At 41.3% G+C, this 14452-nt stretch overlaps 2 protein-coding genes across 6 annotated transcripts in view; one reads left to right on the top strand and one right to left on the bottom strand.

Moving 5' to 3' along the window:
• The window catches only part of MED7 (mediator complex subunit 7), a 101715-nt gene that overhangs the window by 17676 nt on the left and 69587 nt on the right, over positions 1 to 14452 (top strand). The gene's annotated exons all lie outside the window — the stretch shown is intronic.
• ITK (IL2 inducible T cell kinase) overlaps positions 1 to 14452 on the bottom strand; it is an 87861-nt gene that overhangs the window by 35645 nt on the left and 37764 nt on the right. The window contains exons 5-6 of one of the 2 annotated variants that reach the window (XM_043988774.1): positions 9420 to 9469; positions 2253 to 2404 (exon numbers count right to left, since the gene is read on the bottom strand). In XM_043988774.1, coding sequence (XP_043844709.1) covers positions 2253 to 2404; positions 9420 to 9469 — 202 coding nt within the window. The remainder of the gene's footprint in view (positions 1 to 2252; positions 2405 to 9419; positions 9470 to 14452) is intronic. The other variant, XM_043988773.1, reaches the window with a different exon arrangement.

Raw genomic sequence — 14452 nt, 5'->3', positions numbered from 1 at the left:
AGAGTCAATAAAGTAAAAAGGCAAGTTGATTATAATTCTTAAAACTTAAAACAAAAATAAGTAAGAATTTTCCATTTTGTACAAATAGCCATTCTTTGATATCAAATTTCCTCTACTTTGGGTGAAAACCCCGACAGAACCAAATAATATTCGTAATGTATTAAGTATTTCAGCCAAATATCCAAATTATAGCCAAATCAGCTGGTATCAGGCTGGCCTCATTAATAATTTAAGGACACAGCAGTTGTTCATAAAAGTGAACAACTGGTGGGGTCTTAAATAGTTAATTAAGCCAGTCTGGAAACAATTATCCCTATTAGACAGATGAAGATGTTGAGGCCCCAAGACTTTAAGTGGTTTGCTTGTGGTGACACAGCTGTTAAGAGTGGGGCCTTGACTTCAGGCTTTTTGGCACCAATCCCTTTGTTCTTTGTACTATCTTGAATTGCTTCTCATAGATCATACACAGAATATCTCACCTAGAAGAGCCTAAAGAGAAGTTTATGAGGCAAGGAACACTTAGTGAAGAGTCAGAAAATCTGGTTTTGAGCTCTTCTATACTAATAATGTGACTGTATACATCTCTGACTTCAGTTACCTAATCTATAAAATAAGGGACTTTTGATGACCTTCGATGCCCCCTTTAGCTCTACAGAAGGCTAGAATAGTGACAACCAGAGCTTAGATAAATATTCAAATACATATTATTCAGCATTTGTGATAAATCAACTAGGAGCTAAAATCTGAGTTAGACCCCAAATTTATACCATTTTCAAATTTTAGTCATATTTATATTTGAGAAAAGGATTTATGGGAGATTTTCCAATATTTTATGTAAAAATTCTAAGGGAACAGATAGGTGGCTGCAGTGTATGCAGTACTGGCCCTGGAGTCAGGAGGACCTGAGTTCAAATCCGGCCTCAGACACTTAACACTTACTAGCTGTGTGACCCTGGGCAAGTCACTTAACCCCAATTGCCTAAAAAAACCCAAAACAAACAAACAAACAAAAAATTCTAGTAACTGCTGGACAACCAGTGTACTGTCTTCTTAAACTTGCAATGTCAAAAGAAATTGAGGGACCCCCTCTCCCATCCCTCATCCCCTACCTCTCTGGCATCCTCTGTGGCACAGGTTGCACAGGATAGGCGGGCATATGAATGGGTCATGATTGGAATCACTGGAGGTGATTAGAGTGAGAGAGCTACCTTTAGGCATTCTGCTCTCTCCTCTCAGAAGCAACACACTGATATGCTTATAGCAACCTCCCAGGGCCTCCATACTCCAACCAATAACATAAGAGCACTGAGTATTGAGGTTGACATGGGAGGAAACTGGTAGTTATGGATTTCTCTGCATTTATACAGGATGATCCTCAGATAGCTGTCATTCATCCGGCCTATTTTCTAAGCCTTCCTAGGTCGGTGGAACTTCTCAGAACTTGTGCTCCATAGGTATAATTTTCAGAACTGTCATCTCCATGCCAGGAAACCTCAGAAGAAGACATTAAGAGAAGTATACTTTCAATGACGCCATTAAGAAGAGCACACTAATCTACACAGTACACTATTCCTTTTTATTTCCACCAGAACAAATGTCCCTCCATGTGGTGTACCTTCAACCATGCCCCAGTACTTACATAACTACTGTCAGATTCAATAAGGCCGTGATGAGTTTCAAAGCCCCCAAAACTGCGGGTTCTAATGGAAAAACCACAGGGGACTTTCAGCCTAGTTGGGGGCCAACTCAGTGCTTAAGGTGGGCTTTCCTACTTCTGAGAAAGAAACAAACCTCTTCCCTTCTTGCAGAGCCATAATTAGCAACTTTTGCACTTTAGTCAACTAAAGGGAGAGGAAGCCTTTTTCTGATGGGGTTTAGGGGAAGAAGCAGAATGGAACATTGAAAGTTTTTTAGGCTGCTGAAGGAGTGATGACTGCTGGGAAGGCAAGTCTGGCCTGGGATGAGGAAACATACCCTAGGATACCTGGGCTACTGCATGAGGTTTCAAGGCTACTGATGTGGAGGATGAAATTCTGTCAGTGCCCTTTAAATTTTCTGGATAAAGTCTCAGTGGGCCTCACTCTAGTTACTACTCTGCTTTCTTCTTCCTTTCCCCCTTTCTTCTCTACTTTCCACTCCTCTTCTTCCCTAAACCTGAAGTAATGATCAAAATTAGTGAGATTAGAGGAAGCATTTCAATTACCCCTCCCACCACTTCAAGCCCTGAGAATCACACTGAAAAGATACACTACCCGTTCTTATCTTGGACTCTCCACCAATGAATCTCGGAATTGTCGAGTAAGTAATATTCTTCATTGCTTTGTAGTGTGAGCTCCTGGGGATCGTTGGTGTTGTAGTCATACAAAGCAATGACCAGGGCTTCTTCAGGTTCTCTCAATGACCTCTGTCAGGTGGGCAGAACAAAATAAAGAGAAGGTTAAGAGGCAGATTTTGAATGTGGTCACCCAGTACCTGAAATGGAACTTAGGTCCCTCTTCCGACAACATGAGAGTAACAAACTTTGTACAGTGCATTTGGACATTGGTTGAGACCATCTACAAATGCTTTGGCTGGTTTAACATCATACTCAGGACCAAGGAACACTTTGAGGGTAAAAGACTTCTTACTTTCTTCTAGAAGTAGGACACTCAGGCTGCTATAGCAGTATGGAGTTTCCTCTGAGATCATAGAACCTCAGTATTGGAAATCATCCTGTCCAACACCTAAGATGGAAACAAATCATACTTAGGTCTTGTGGGCTCCCATTTAATACTCATAGTTCTATGTTAAAGACTGTAGTGGGACCAAATGGGGATTTCCAGAATTCTCTATCTTGATCAAAGAAAAGAGGTGAGGGACATGTTTGTAACAAGGTTTGTTTTTCTTGCTTTCTCAATGAGGGAGGAGGAGGAAGTGGGAGGGAAAGAATTTAGAGATGAAAATACCATAAAATTAAAATTTTTAAAATGTGAGGGGATTAGAGACAGCTAGGTGGCGCAGTGGATAGAGCACTGGCCCTGGATTCTGTAGGACCTGAGTTCAAATCCAGCCTCAGACACTTAACAGGTACTAGCTGTGTGATCCTGGGCAAGTCACTTAACCCCAATTGCCTCACAAAAAAAAAAAAGAGAAAGAAAGAAAGAAAGCAGACAAAAAAATGTGAGGGGATTGGACTCTACAGAAAACCTGAGGACTTAAAAAAAAAAAAGATGAAGGATTTGGGCAGGGCTCATTCCAGGTACAAGAATGAAAAGGATGAAGAGAGGAGCTAAGACAAAAACCCTTTCTATCTCTGTGCCTTTCCTCAAGCCTTTCATCTCCCAGTTTGGAATGGACTCCAACCTTTTCTTCAGCAGTTGAAATCTCTCCAATCTTTGTGGTTAAATTCAGTAGCCCCCCTCTTCAGTGAAGCCTTCCCTGGATGCACACAGGCTAACAGTATGTCTGTTTCAAATTCCTCTCAGCACTTTCCCTGGGATTCTTTTCATTAATCTTGTTCTATCCCTTTATCTTAGGGTTTTTGTTTTTGTTTTTGTTTGTTTGTTTGTTTATTTGTTTTTGTAAACATGTCTTTCCCCTGCATCAGATTGAAATCTTCTTGCGAGTAAAAGCTATATCCCTTTCTGCTGGTCTATAGCTCATACAGAGCCTGGCACTGAATAGGTAATTAAGTATTTGTGAATCAAAGTGTAAATAATTAAAAAACCTTTCCCTGTTTTTTATTTAAAACTCCTGGCTCAATACCTTTAGTTACTAGTTGTGAAAACATGAAGCTGGAAATTACTAACAATGAAAACCTAAAGGAGATGGTGTGATGGTAGGGAGAAACTTGGAAATCCACAGTGTGTCTGAATGCAAAGAACCTGGGTGAAAGGGTGGGTAGTGGCAAATGACAGCAAAGGAACAGCATGGGATTTGAGCAAGAAGCGAAAGTGGAGAATTAGAAGCTAGTTCAGGAACAGGAGAGATCTCCTGAAGGATTTGGAGAGGGCTGGCAGTAGCAGGAGGTTCAGGATCATACCATACACCAAGAGTCAAATAACTGGAGCTTGCCACCCTTCTCACCATGATTTGTGCTAAGTGAATTCTAAGCTGTTATATGCTGGTAGTAAATCTATGCTGGGTTATGCACCAAGGCATGTTTATTCTCTCCAAAACATCATGAACTCTAGAAAGGCTTATATTCAGTTCAAGATTGTTGATCCCCTTTGTCACTTATCCATACTCCTTGTTGACTTTTGTTTTTTTAGTGAGGCTTATTTTTTTAAAAGGCACCAGATTGGGAGTGAGAAGACCTGGGTTTCAGTACTGGCAGTGCCCCTAACTAACCATGCGACCTTGGGCAAATCACTTTTCTCTCAGTCTTCAATTATTTAAAGGTAAAATGAGGGCATTAGTTTTCATGGTCTCAAAAGTCTCTTGAGGAGCTAACATTCTAAGATGCCTACCCTTTCTGTCGATCTATCTTAAGGTCTCTCCTAGTTTATGCTCCATGGTCCTTTCCAGCCATCCTTCCTGCCCTAACGTTGGATTTTTCTCAGGTTACTTCCAGCTCTCACAGCCTATGTTCTAAGGTTCCTTCTGGCTCTGATATTCTTTGTATGTTCTAAAGCTTCATTTTACAAAAACAAACAAAACAAAACAAAACAATTAAAGGCGTGGTGTCAAACTCAAATAGAAACCCATCCTTGTGGGCTGTTGTATTAACTTAGAAAACCACAAATTAACATCATCCATATAGTCTTTTATTCATTTTGTTAAACATTTCCCAATCACATTTTAGTATGTTTGGGCCACACTGGGGAGTTTTCAGACTTGCACAAAACCCTCAGATTTGACAACTCTCACCTAAGACAACTTCTAGCTTTAACAGTCTATGTTCTTAGGGGCAGCTAAATGGTGTACTGGATAGAGCACTGGCCCTGGATTCAGGAGGACCTGAGTTCAAATCCGACCTTAGATGCTTAACGCTTACTAGCTGTGTGACCCTGGGCAAGTCACTTAACCCCAATTGCCTCACCAAAAAAACAAAAACAAAAAACAACCAAAAAACAGTCTATGTTCTTATGGCCAAAAAGATATGAAACTTTGCATACCTTTTGGCCCAGCAATATTACTACTCAGTCTATATCCCAAAGAAATCAGGGAAAGGGGTAAAGGACCCATACGGACACAAACATTCATAGCAGCTTTTGTGGTGCCCAAGAATTAGAAATTGAGGGGATACCCTTCAATTGGGGAAGGGCTGAACTAATTGTGGTGCACGAATGTGATGGAATATTAATATGCTGCAAGAAATGGTGAAGGAGATGGTTTTGGAGAGACCTGGGAAGACCTGTAAAAATCTTCTCAGACCCTCTTCCAGACTTGACATTCTCTGCTCTATGTTCCAAGGCATCATGATCTGGTGGAAAGGATGCATGGGTGTTGAAGTCTGAGGGTCTAGTTTTAAATCTCAACTCTGGCAATTACTACCTGTGCAACCTTGGGTAAGTCATTTAACCTCTCTAGACCTCAGTCTCTTCACCTGTAAAATGAGGGGGACTAGATGACCTTCAAGGTCCTTTCTAGCTCCAAATCTGTGATTCTATGATCCTGAGGCTACTTCTAGAACTAACACTTCATGGTCTTTGTTCTTAGGTCCCTTTCCCTCTGAAGGTTTTTTTTAAACTAAATTTTACCTCTTTTAATTTCCTTTCTCCCTTCTACCTATCACCCAATGAGAAAGAAAAAAGGAAAACAAAACAAAATACTGGCAACAAATAAACACAGTCAAGTAAAATAAATTCCCACATTGGCCATGACAAGAAGCTTCCCAGCTCCAACACCATATACTAAGATCCTCCTATCCCTAATATTCTAAGTTCAAAGGTCTTTTCCAGCTCTACCCTTCTCTCTGATTGCTTCTCCTTCTTAGAGACCCACTTCTTATTCAACCCACTGCCCTGGAATAACTTTGTTAGAAAGAGATAGGTCAAGGTCAAAGAAAGGGAGGCAAAACTCAACAAGTTTATATTGAAGGGTAAGTCAAACTAGCCATGTTTGCTATTGGCTGGCAAAATTAGAGAAGTTTAGGGGTTAAAATAACCTGCAAAAATGAGATAAGGGGATCTTCCATCATTCCTTCCTATTATTGTTCTCTATAAGTAGAGAGTATTGGGATTTGGATGGGTGTGCTGAAACATTTATTTGCATGAAGCTAAATTGCCGACAAATTGAAAGGCAAAGTCATATTCATTTTTACGTTGTGTCCTGACACCATGTTCCCTAATCACATTCTGTAGACCTTACTCTTCAATACTGTAATTTCTCCCAGAGAAAAGGTGACAATGTTTATTTAACTCAAAAGATTATTGTTTATGCATGTTTTAAAAAACACATAAAAAATGCTAGCCCCAGCTGCTAACAGGTAGGACAGAGAAGAAAAAGGTGTGGAGGGATTCACTGATTCCAGGGCTCAAAGCAGAAGAGATGATTAATATGATTAAGGAAAGGGAAGGAGAGGGGAGGAGAGGGAAGGAATGGGAAAAGGAGGGAGGGGAGGGGAAGGTAGAGGAGAGTGAAGTAGAGAAGGGAAAGGAGGAAGGAAAGGAGAGGAAGTGAAGGGGAGGGGAAAGAAGGGGAGGAGGAGAGAGAAAGAGAATGAAGGGGGAGGGAGAGCTATCAGAGGTAGATGACACTTTATAGATCATCTATTCTAAGCCTCTCATTTAACTGTGATTCCAAGTCCTTGGTCAGATTATCCGAAGCTGCATCTATTCTGTTCTTGAAAGTTTTTTGTTTGTTTGTTTTGCGGAGCAATGAGGGTTAAGGTGACTTGCCCAAGGTCACACAGCTAGTAAGTGTCAAGTGTTTGAGGTCAGATTTGAACTCAGGTCCTCCTGAATCCAGAGCCAGTGCTTTATCCACTGCACCACCTAGCTACCCCATCTTGAAAGAATTTTTTAAAAAAATGCCTGAAGGTATAACAAGCAGGGACAAGTTAGCAAGATTTAAACACACACACACACACACACACACACACACACACACACACACGGAAACTTCATCTCAGAGAGTGAAGTGTCTTGCCAAAACACTAAGTAGAAGAGCAAGCATTTAAACTCAGGCATTCTTGTGGTGGGATGTGAGACCCCAAGACTCTAAATCCATTCCATTTTCCACTGTGCCCGACTAAGGGGGAGATGAGTCTCTCCAATGTATTGCCAAGAAGGTTGTGAAACTTTGTATGTGGCATTTAGAGAAAAGAGTAGATAGCTATTTTCCATAATAACTTAAGTACAGTTCTTGCCAAGAAGATGGGCTCATCCTCCTAGTGCAGTGATTCAGGGTTTGTTCACCTGGGGACATGCCAGTTTTATAATGTCATTCTTCTGCTTGGAGAGAAATGGGCAGGGAGATCCTCTTGCCTCAAGAAGCATAAGGAAACAAAATCAGCTTGAGCTGAAACAATGGGGGAAGAATTCTTGAGGTGGTGTTAGAGAAGACTTCTAGGATTACAAACATCTTCACAGTCCTCAGTGAGGGAAACAAGGCTATATCAAGAAATTTAGCTTTGGTATATGCTTCTCTCATCATCCTACGTATCAAAATGTCAAAAAATACACATCAAAATCATTTGAAAGAGTTTATTATATGCCAGGTATTGTGCTAAATTCTGAGGATATGAAGAAAGGCAAAAATCCGTTCTCAAAGAGCTCATCATCTAATGGGGCACACAATATGTAAATAACTAGGCACACACAAGATGTATGCAGAGTAGGTGGAAGGTAATCTCAGAGGGTAAAGCAGGAACAGCTGGGGGGGGGGGAGGACTGGGGGAAAAGCCTCCTCCAGAACATGGGATTTGAGTTGATTCTTGGAGAAAGATAGGGAAAATAAGCAGCAGAAGGGAGGAAGGAAAGCAGTATAGGGATAGGCGTGGGAGATAGCCAGTCCAAAGGCACACACAGGAGAGGAAGTGGGTTTTGAGAAATAGCAAGTGAACCAGTTAGCTGGAGTTCAGGAAGGGGAGTAAAGTATTACAAAGATTGGAAAGGTTGTAAAGAACTTTCAAATACCATAGAGAAGACTTTATATTTGATCCTGGAGGTAATAGGGTGCCACTTGAGTTTATTAAATAGTGCATGGTGTAGTGAGAACTGCACTTTAAGAAAATAACTTAAAAAAAAAAAGAATATAACTTTGGCAGCTAAGTGGGGAATGGATTGGAAGGGGGAAACTAATTAAAAGGCTATTTCAATAGTCCAAGCAAGAGCTAGAGAGAGTCTGAGCTAGCATGGTTGCTGTTTGAGTGGAGAAAAGGGGGACATATATTGGTGAAGGTACAGATGATAAGATCTGATAATGGGTTGGGTGTTGTGAGTAAGAGTGAGGAGTTGAGGATGTCTCTGAGGTTGTAATCTTTGGTGGCTGAGAGGATGGTGGTACCCTCAACTGTACTAAATGTAGTTGGGAAGAGGGGAGAGCTTGGGAGAAAGATAATAAGTTCTTTTGGGGACATGTTGACAAAGACATCACCTTTGAGTGTTGTTATGAGGGACTGGATAATTTTCATTTGTTTGCCTTTTCATTGTTGGCCATTTGTTTCTGTGTGGGTTTTCTCTTCCCATATCATCTGTAATCTCCTCAAGAACCCAGACCATGTCTTTTACCTGTGGGACTGGATTCTCTCCAATCAAGAGACTGGAAAGTATGGGGGAGGAGACCTGAGGCTAAGGGATGAGCTTGAGAACAGAGTGGGAGAAGGTCTGTGTCAGAATGTGTCAAATGAAAGCTTTGACTAGAGCTGTGTGAATGTAAATGAATATTATTAGCTGCTCAGAGTGTGTCCTGGGATCAATAAATGCTTACTGAGCAAATACTGGACAATGAGGGACAAATACTGTACTTTAATTTGAAAAAAAAATAATGAACATTTTTATTTATTTAAAGTTTTGAGTTCCAAATTCTATCCCTCCTTCTCTCCTCTCCCTGAGGTGGCACTACTTTAGTTTGATGATCATAACAACTCATTCTTATAAAGCCATATGTAATGACAGAATCCCTTATCAATTATTTTTATTTGAGCTTTACTGTGAAGTAAGTATTATCACCATTTTATAGATGAGGACATTGAGGCATGGAGGGGTTTAGGGGCTTGCCTGGAGTCATGGGGCAAATTAAGTGGTGGAGGTGGGCCTTGAGATCAAGTCTTTTGATTCTAAGTCTAGTCCAATGTCCTTTTCACTGTACCATGTTAGATCAACAAATGAGGTAACATGAACCCAAGAAATCCACTTAGGTGACCTGAGTTGAGTTGAGGCTTTATTGCTACTTTTAGCCAATTTCTAAGAAAAGGGAGTAGAGAAAAAAAAGTAGAGGTAAGAAGTGCATCCAGAGTCTTGGCCTGTGTCAAACCATGGCAAGAACCCTAAAGCTCTACTTACCCGGTTGTCTTCGGGAGTGGGAGGCAGAGGCTTCTTTGAAGCTGAAATGAGCAACCAGAAAAACAAAATAAACATAAAAGCAAACTGGGCAAACCCCAGAGACAAACACCCAAGGGATGTGGGGGCTTTTCACCGAAAAATGGCAGCATAGAGAACAAAAGTATAATAGTTTAAACAAATCAAATGCCTGAAGTCTCATGCCAACCTACTCTCAACTTGAGGGCCACCAATGTTTTCAGCAGTCTGCAAGCTCTCCTCTGCTCACATGTGTGCTTACCATGCCTAGCCCTCTCTCTTCCTGATGAGCCTCCCTTTACTTGGCTAAGAGATGCTAGCCACTGCCTGAAACCAACACTCTAACGTCCCCACCCCTAGATTTCTCAGGATACCTAAGGCAAAAGAAACAGGGGAGGTGAATGACTTACTCCAATTCATTTGACTGAAGTATGTGGACATGTTCAGAATAAGTAATTTGCTCTTTATAATGATGAAGAATTATGGTCTAAAAGTGGGTATTAGTGACTCAGGGGAACTAATGAATCACTGATTTTCTGACACTGCTGTTGGATCTTTGTCACCTCCTGCACATCATTTTTAAACAGACTTGAGCTGGGGGTGGATAAGGTAGGTTGTTATTGGGTTGTTGGGTTTTGTTTTGTACTTTTGCTTTTTTTTAAGGTCCAGATCCACATGCTGTGACTTCCAAGCATCCACATATTAGCTTTTCATCTTTTTCTTTCCTTTTCTTCATCACTATCACTTATTCTTACTTCTCCTCTTTGTTGGAGCTTTTGGTATCTGGTGATGTTCAGGTTCATTCTAGGGGAAAGGGACTGGGTGGGGGAGGTGACCTGAAATCATGGCATGCCATTGGTTCATGGAATTGGGGGTGTTTAATGTGGGAAAGAGAAGACTGAGGGAGAACAGTGCCTTAGTACAGATACTTATAGGTGCTGCTGAATAATATTGAATTGCTTTGCATCATTTGGGGTCAAGAAGCTCTGAGGTGAAATCCTGACTTGGACACTTATTACAGAACCCTAGGCAAGCCATTTATGCATCTAAGCCTCAATTTCCTCATGTGTAAAATGGAGAGTTGAGGGACCTAGAGAGGGAAGAGACCTCAAGGCCTAAATAAATTCCAACTCCTTCATTTTACAAAAGAAAACTGAGGCCCAAGAAAGTTAAATGTCTTACCCAAGGTCCTATAGATGGTAAATCTCAGAGGGGGAATTTGACTCCAGAGCCAGAACCCTTTCCACTGTGCTATTCTGTCACTAGTGATAGTGACCTCATAAGGTTATTAGGAGAATAGAATGAGATAATCCAACTTTGTAGAACTTGTTGTTAAATTGTTTTCAGTGATGTCTACCTCTTTTGTGATTCCATTTAGAGTTTTCTTGGCAGAGATTCTGGAGTGGTTTGCCATTTCCTTCTCCAGTTCATTTTACAGATGAGGAAACTGAGGCAAACAAGGTTAAGTGACTTGCCTAGGGTCACATCAGGGCCTCTGTCTGAGGCCATACTTGAACTCAGGTCTTCCTCTGGCTGAGACCATCCTGGCTTCTTTGTTCTCCTGCCTTCAGTTATCAACACTGAGCTTCTCTAACCATGAAACAGAGATGGTATCATGCTCAACCACATGGTGCTGGGGATTTCATGAGTTTTCACGCAAAAAAGAACCGCATACAACTTTGCACCAACGTTGGTGTGGAAATCATTGGGAGGGAGGTCATTCTGTTCCCATACCAGGATCATATGGAATATTTACTTTCTCAGTTGGGAAACACCCATTAGTGAACAAGTTATCAGAGGGGCACTAAGGTAGGGATAGTCAAACAGTCAATCAGTAAGTATTTATTAAGTTCTCATACTCAAAAGAATCTGTGATCTCAATTTGGAAGTTCCTTTCAATGATACATCTTTGTGTTTACTGTCTCCTCTTCCTCATCTACTTAGAGCACTTCTCAAAAAATTGCAACTTGGTGTCTGTCTCCACCTTTTCACGTAAAGAACTCTCTCCAAGGTCACTAATCATCTTTTAATTACTAATCTGATGACCTTTTCTCTATCCTCTTTCTACTTGACCTCTACAGGTTTTGACACTGTTGTCCACCCCCTCCTTAGCAACTTCCATAACAAGGCTCTTTGCGGGTGTGATTACCACTCCATCCTCCTTACTCATCATTCTTTTTCCTGTCCCCTTAGTGTGGGTGTCCTCTTCTTCTATTCTCTTTCTATACTATCTCTCTCTTGGAGATCTTATTCTCTCTCTTGGCTTCAATTGTTATCTCTATACACATGAATTATCAATCTATACATGCAGTCCTCTACCGCATCTCTGACTACTGGATAGCTCCACCTGAATGTCCTGCTGGCACCTCAAATTCATCATCTCCAAAAGAGAATTTATTATTTTTCCCCTAAACCCACCCCTCCTTTAAACTCCTCTATTTCTGCTGAGGGAGTTGACATCTTCCCATTTACCCAAGTTCAGAAACTCTGAGTCATTTAAAATTTTTTTCTTATCATCCCTCCCCCAACCCCTGCAACACTATGTCCAGTCCCAATTAACTACCAAGTCTTGTTGATTCAAGCTCTACAACAACTCTAATATTTGCCCCCTTCTTTCTATTGATATGGCCACTACCTTGGTGTAAACACTTATTGCCAATCACCTAGACTATCATTATAGCCTCATAATTAGTCTCCATGATTCCAGTTTCTCCCTGTCTCCCTCTCCTATCCATTCTCCACACAGTTGCCAAAATCATCAACATAAGACTTGATGTAATTTCCCTCCTCAAAAATCTTCAGTGGCTCCATATTGCCTCCAGGATAAAATACAAACTCTCTCAGCCTAGCAATTTAAGTTTTCCATATTCTGTCTTCAGCCTTCCATTTTAGACATTTGATGTTTACCCCCCCCACACACACACACACACTCACACACACTCATACTGTATATTTCCACTAAACCAGCCGCCTTCTCTCCATCATCTTCCAACATTCCTCGCCCCCATGCTTGGAGTGTATTTCCCTTGTATCTCCTCTAAGAATCCTTAGCTCACTTGCCACCTTCTCCCAGAAGCCTTCTCCATTTTCCTAGGTTTTCTGAGTTCTCTCCCTTTTTAAAATTATCTTAGAGTATGCTTATCTGTGTACATGTTGAACCCCTCCCCCTTGCCCCAAGATAATGTTCGCTCCTTGAGAACAAGAGATATCTCTTTTTGTCTTTATACCCCCAGAACCAAGCCTCCTGCCTTGTACAGAACCCAAAAAGATGGCAAAATCTGAGAGTTGCAAGGGACTCCAGCAGTCATCTAGTCCAACTCATATATGAAAGGAATCCTCACTGTAATATACCTAGCAAGTGTTTCTGAGCCTCTGCATGAAGATCTCCAAGAAGAGGAAACCCAGCACCTTCCAAGGCAGCCCACTCCACTTTTGGACAATTAGGAAGTTTTTCCTGACATGGTATCTACACTAGCAACTTTGCAACCATTGCTCCTGTCTAGGCCCTTTGAGGCTAAACAGAACACATCTAATCCTTCTGTACATGGAAACCCTTCAAATACTAAAACACAGCTATCGTTCTCTCCCCCAAGAGATTTCTCCAGGATAAAAATCCCCAGTTCCTTCAACTGATCCTTATATGGCAGGAATTCAAGGCTTTTCACCATCCTACTTGCCCTTCTCTGCATGTTCTGCAACTTACCAACATTCTCTTTAAGTCACAATGCCCAGAACTGAGCACTGGCTGAGGAGGGCAGAATACATCCAGTGCAGCTCTCTTCCTGGAAGCTTGAGTCCCTTTCATGGAAACTGCCCCACTTAAAAGACTGGTTGAATTGATGATCATTGACTCATAAATTAGGACCATAGATTTGGGGTTGGCAGGGACCTAATTCGATGTCCTTATTTTATAGTTGAGGAAACTGAAGCCCAGAGAGGTTGAGTGAATCATCCAGGGTTATGTAGATGGTAAGTGACTGAGCTAGGATTTGAACCCAGGACAGTCCTCCAAGTCCAAATCTCTAATGCCCTTGAATTTAATTATGTTAGAGCTAAAAGGAAACTTAGAGATTGTCAAAGTTAGGAATTCTTAATCTTCTTTGTGTGATGGAGAACTAACATTAGCAGTCTGTGGAGAACTATGGGCTCCGTTTTTTTTAAATGGTGAGTTTTTAAAAAAAATCATAATCAAAGAACATGCTAAGGTTAGAAAATAAACTTGGAATTTTTTTCTTATCAAAGTTCACAGACCACCCCCCCCACCCCAAATTCATGAACCTGCTTGGAGCTCCCTGAACTCCAGATTACAAGCCTCTGATCTAAGGCAACTTCCTCATTTTACAGATGAGTCAACTAAAGTTTAGAGTTGAAGTAAGTTGCTTGAGGTCATGCATATAGCTAATTAGCAGAAGAGTCTCCCATGGGTGGAGGTGACATTTTTTACCCCCTGCCTAAGAAAGGATACAGTCTTCTTGTATTTAACTTCCTTCCTTTGCATTGCTAAAGGGCCCTGTTACCCAGATGAGGCCAACAGAAATAAATTAGCCTCTTTTGTTTGTTTGTTTGTTTGTTTTTGCAGGGCAATGAGGGTTAAGTGGCTTGCCCAGGGTCACACAGCTAGCAAGTGTCAAGTGTCTGAGGCTGGATTTGAACTCAGGTCCTCCCAAATTCAGGGCCAGTGTTTTATCCACTATGCCACCTAGCTGCCCTTAGCCTCTTCTTAGTCAAATGGATGAGCACCAGGTGGTTTGTCCTTTGTTTTCAAAGAGTACCAATTCCATCATGGGGAGACTTGCTCCTGAATTGGATTTAAGTGAGGCGAGGTTGCACAAAGTCATTGTGGGCTTCCCTCTCTCTTCCAGAGTCATTGAAGTCCAGTCGCAAGACAAAAATCAAGATGACTGGCCATGGCCTGGAGTGCAGTGAATGACCTTGCTGTCATTGTTGTCTAACCAAGCTCTAAGGCCTCTACAGCATCTGCTTCAGCTGCCTTCATGGCAATGGAACAA

The sequence above is a fragment of the Dromiciops gliroides genome, chromosome 2 (genome assembly GCF_019393635.1).
Source record: "Dromiciops gliroides isolate mDroGli1 chromosome 2, mDroGli1.pri, whole genome shotgun sequence".
In the NCBI taxonomy this organism is placed as follows: Eukaryota; Metazoa; Chordata; class Mammalia; order Microbiotheria; family Microbiotheriidae; genus Dromiciops; species Dromiciops gliroides.
Note: the sequence above shows the minus strand (reverse complement) of the source record. Positions and strands in the feature narration are given on the sequence as shown.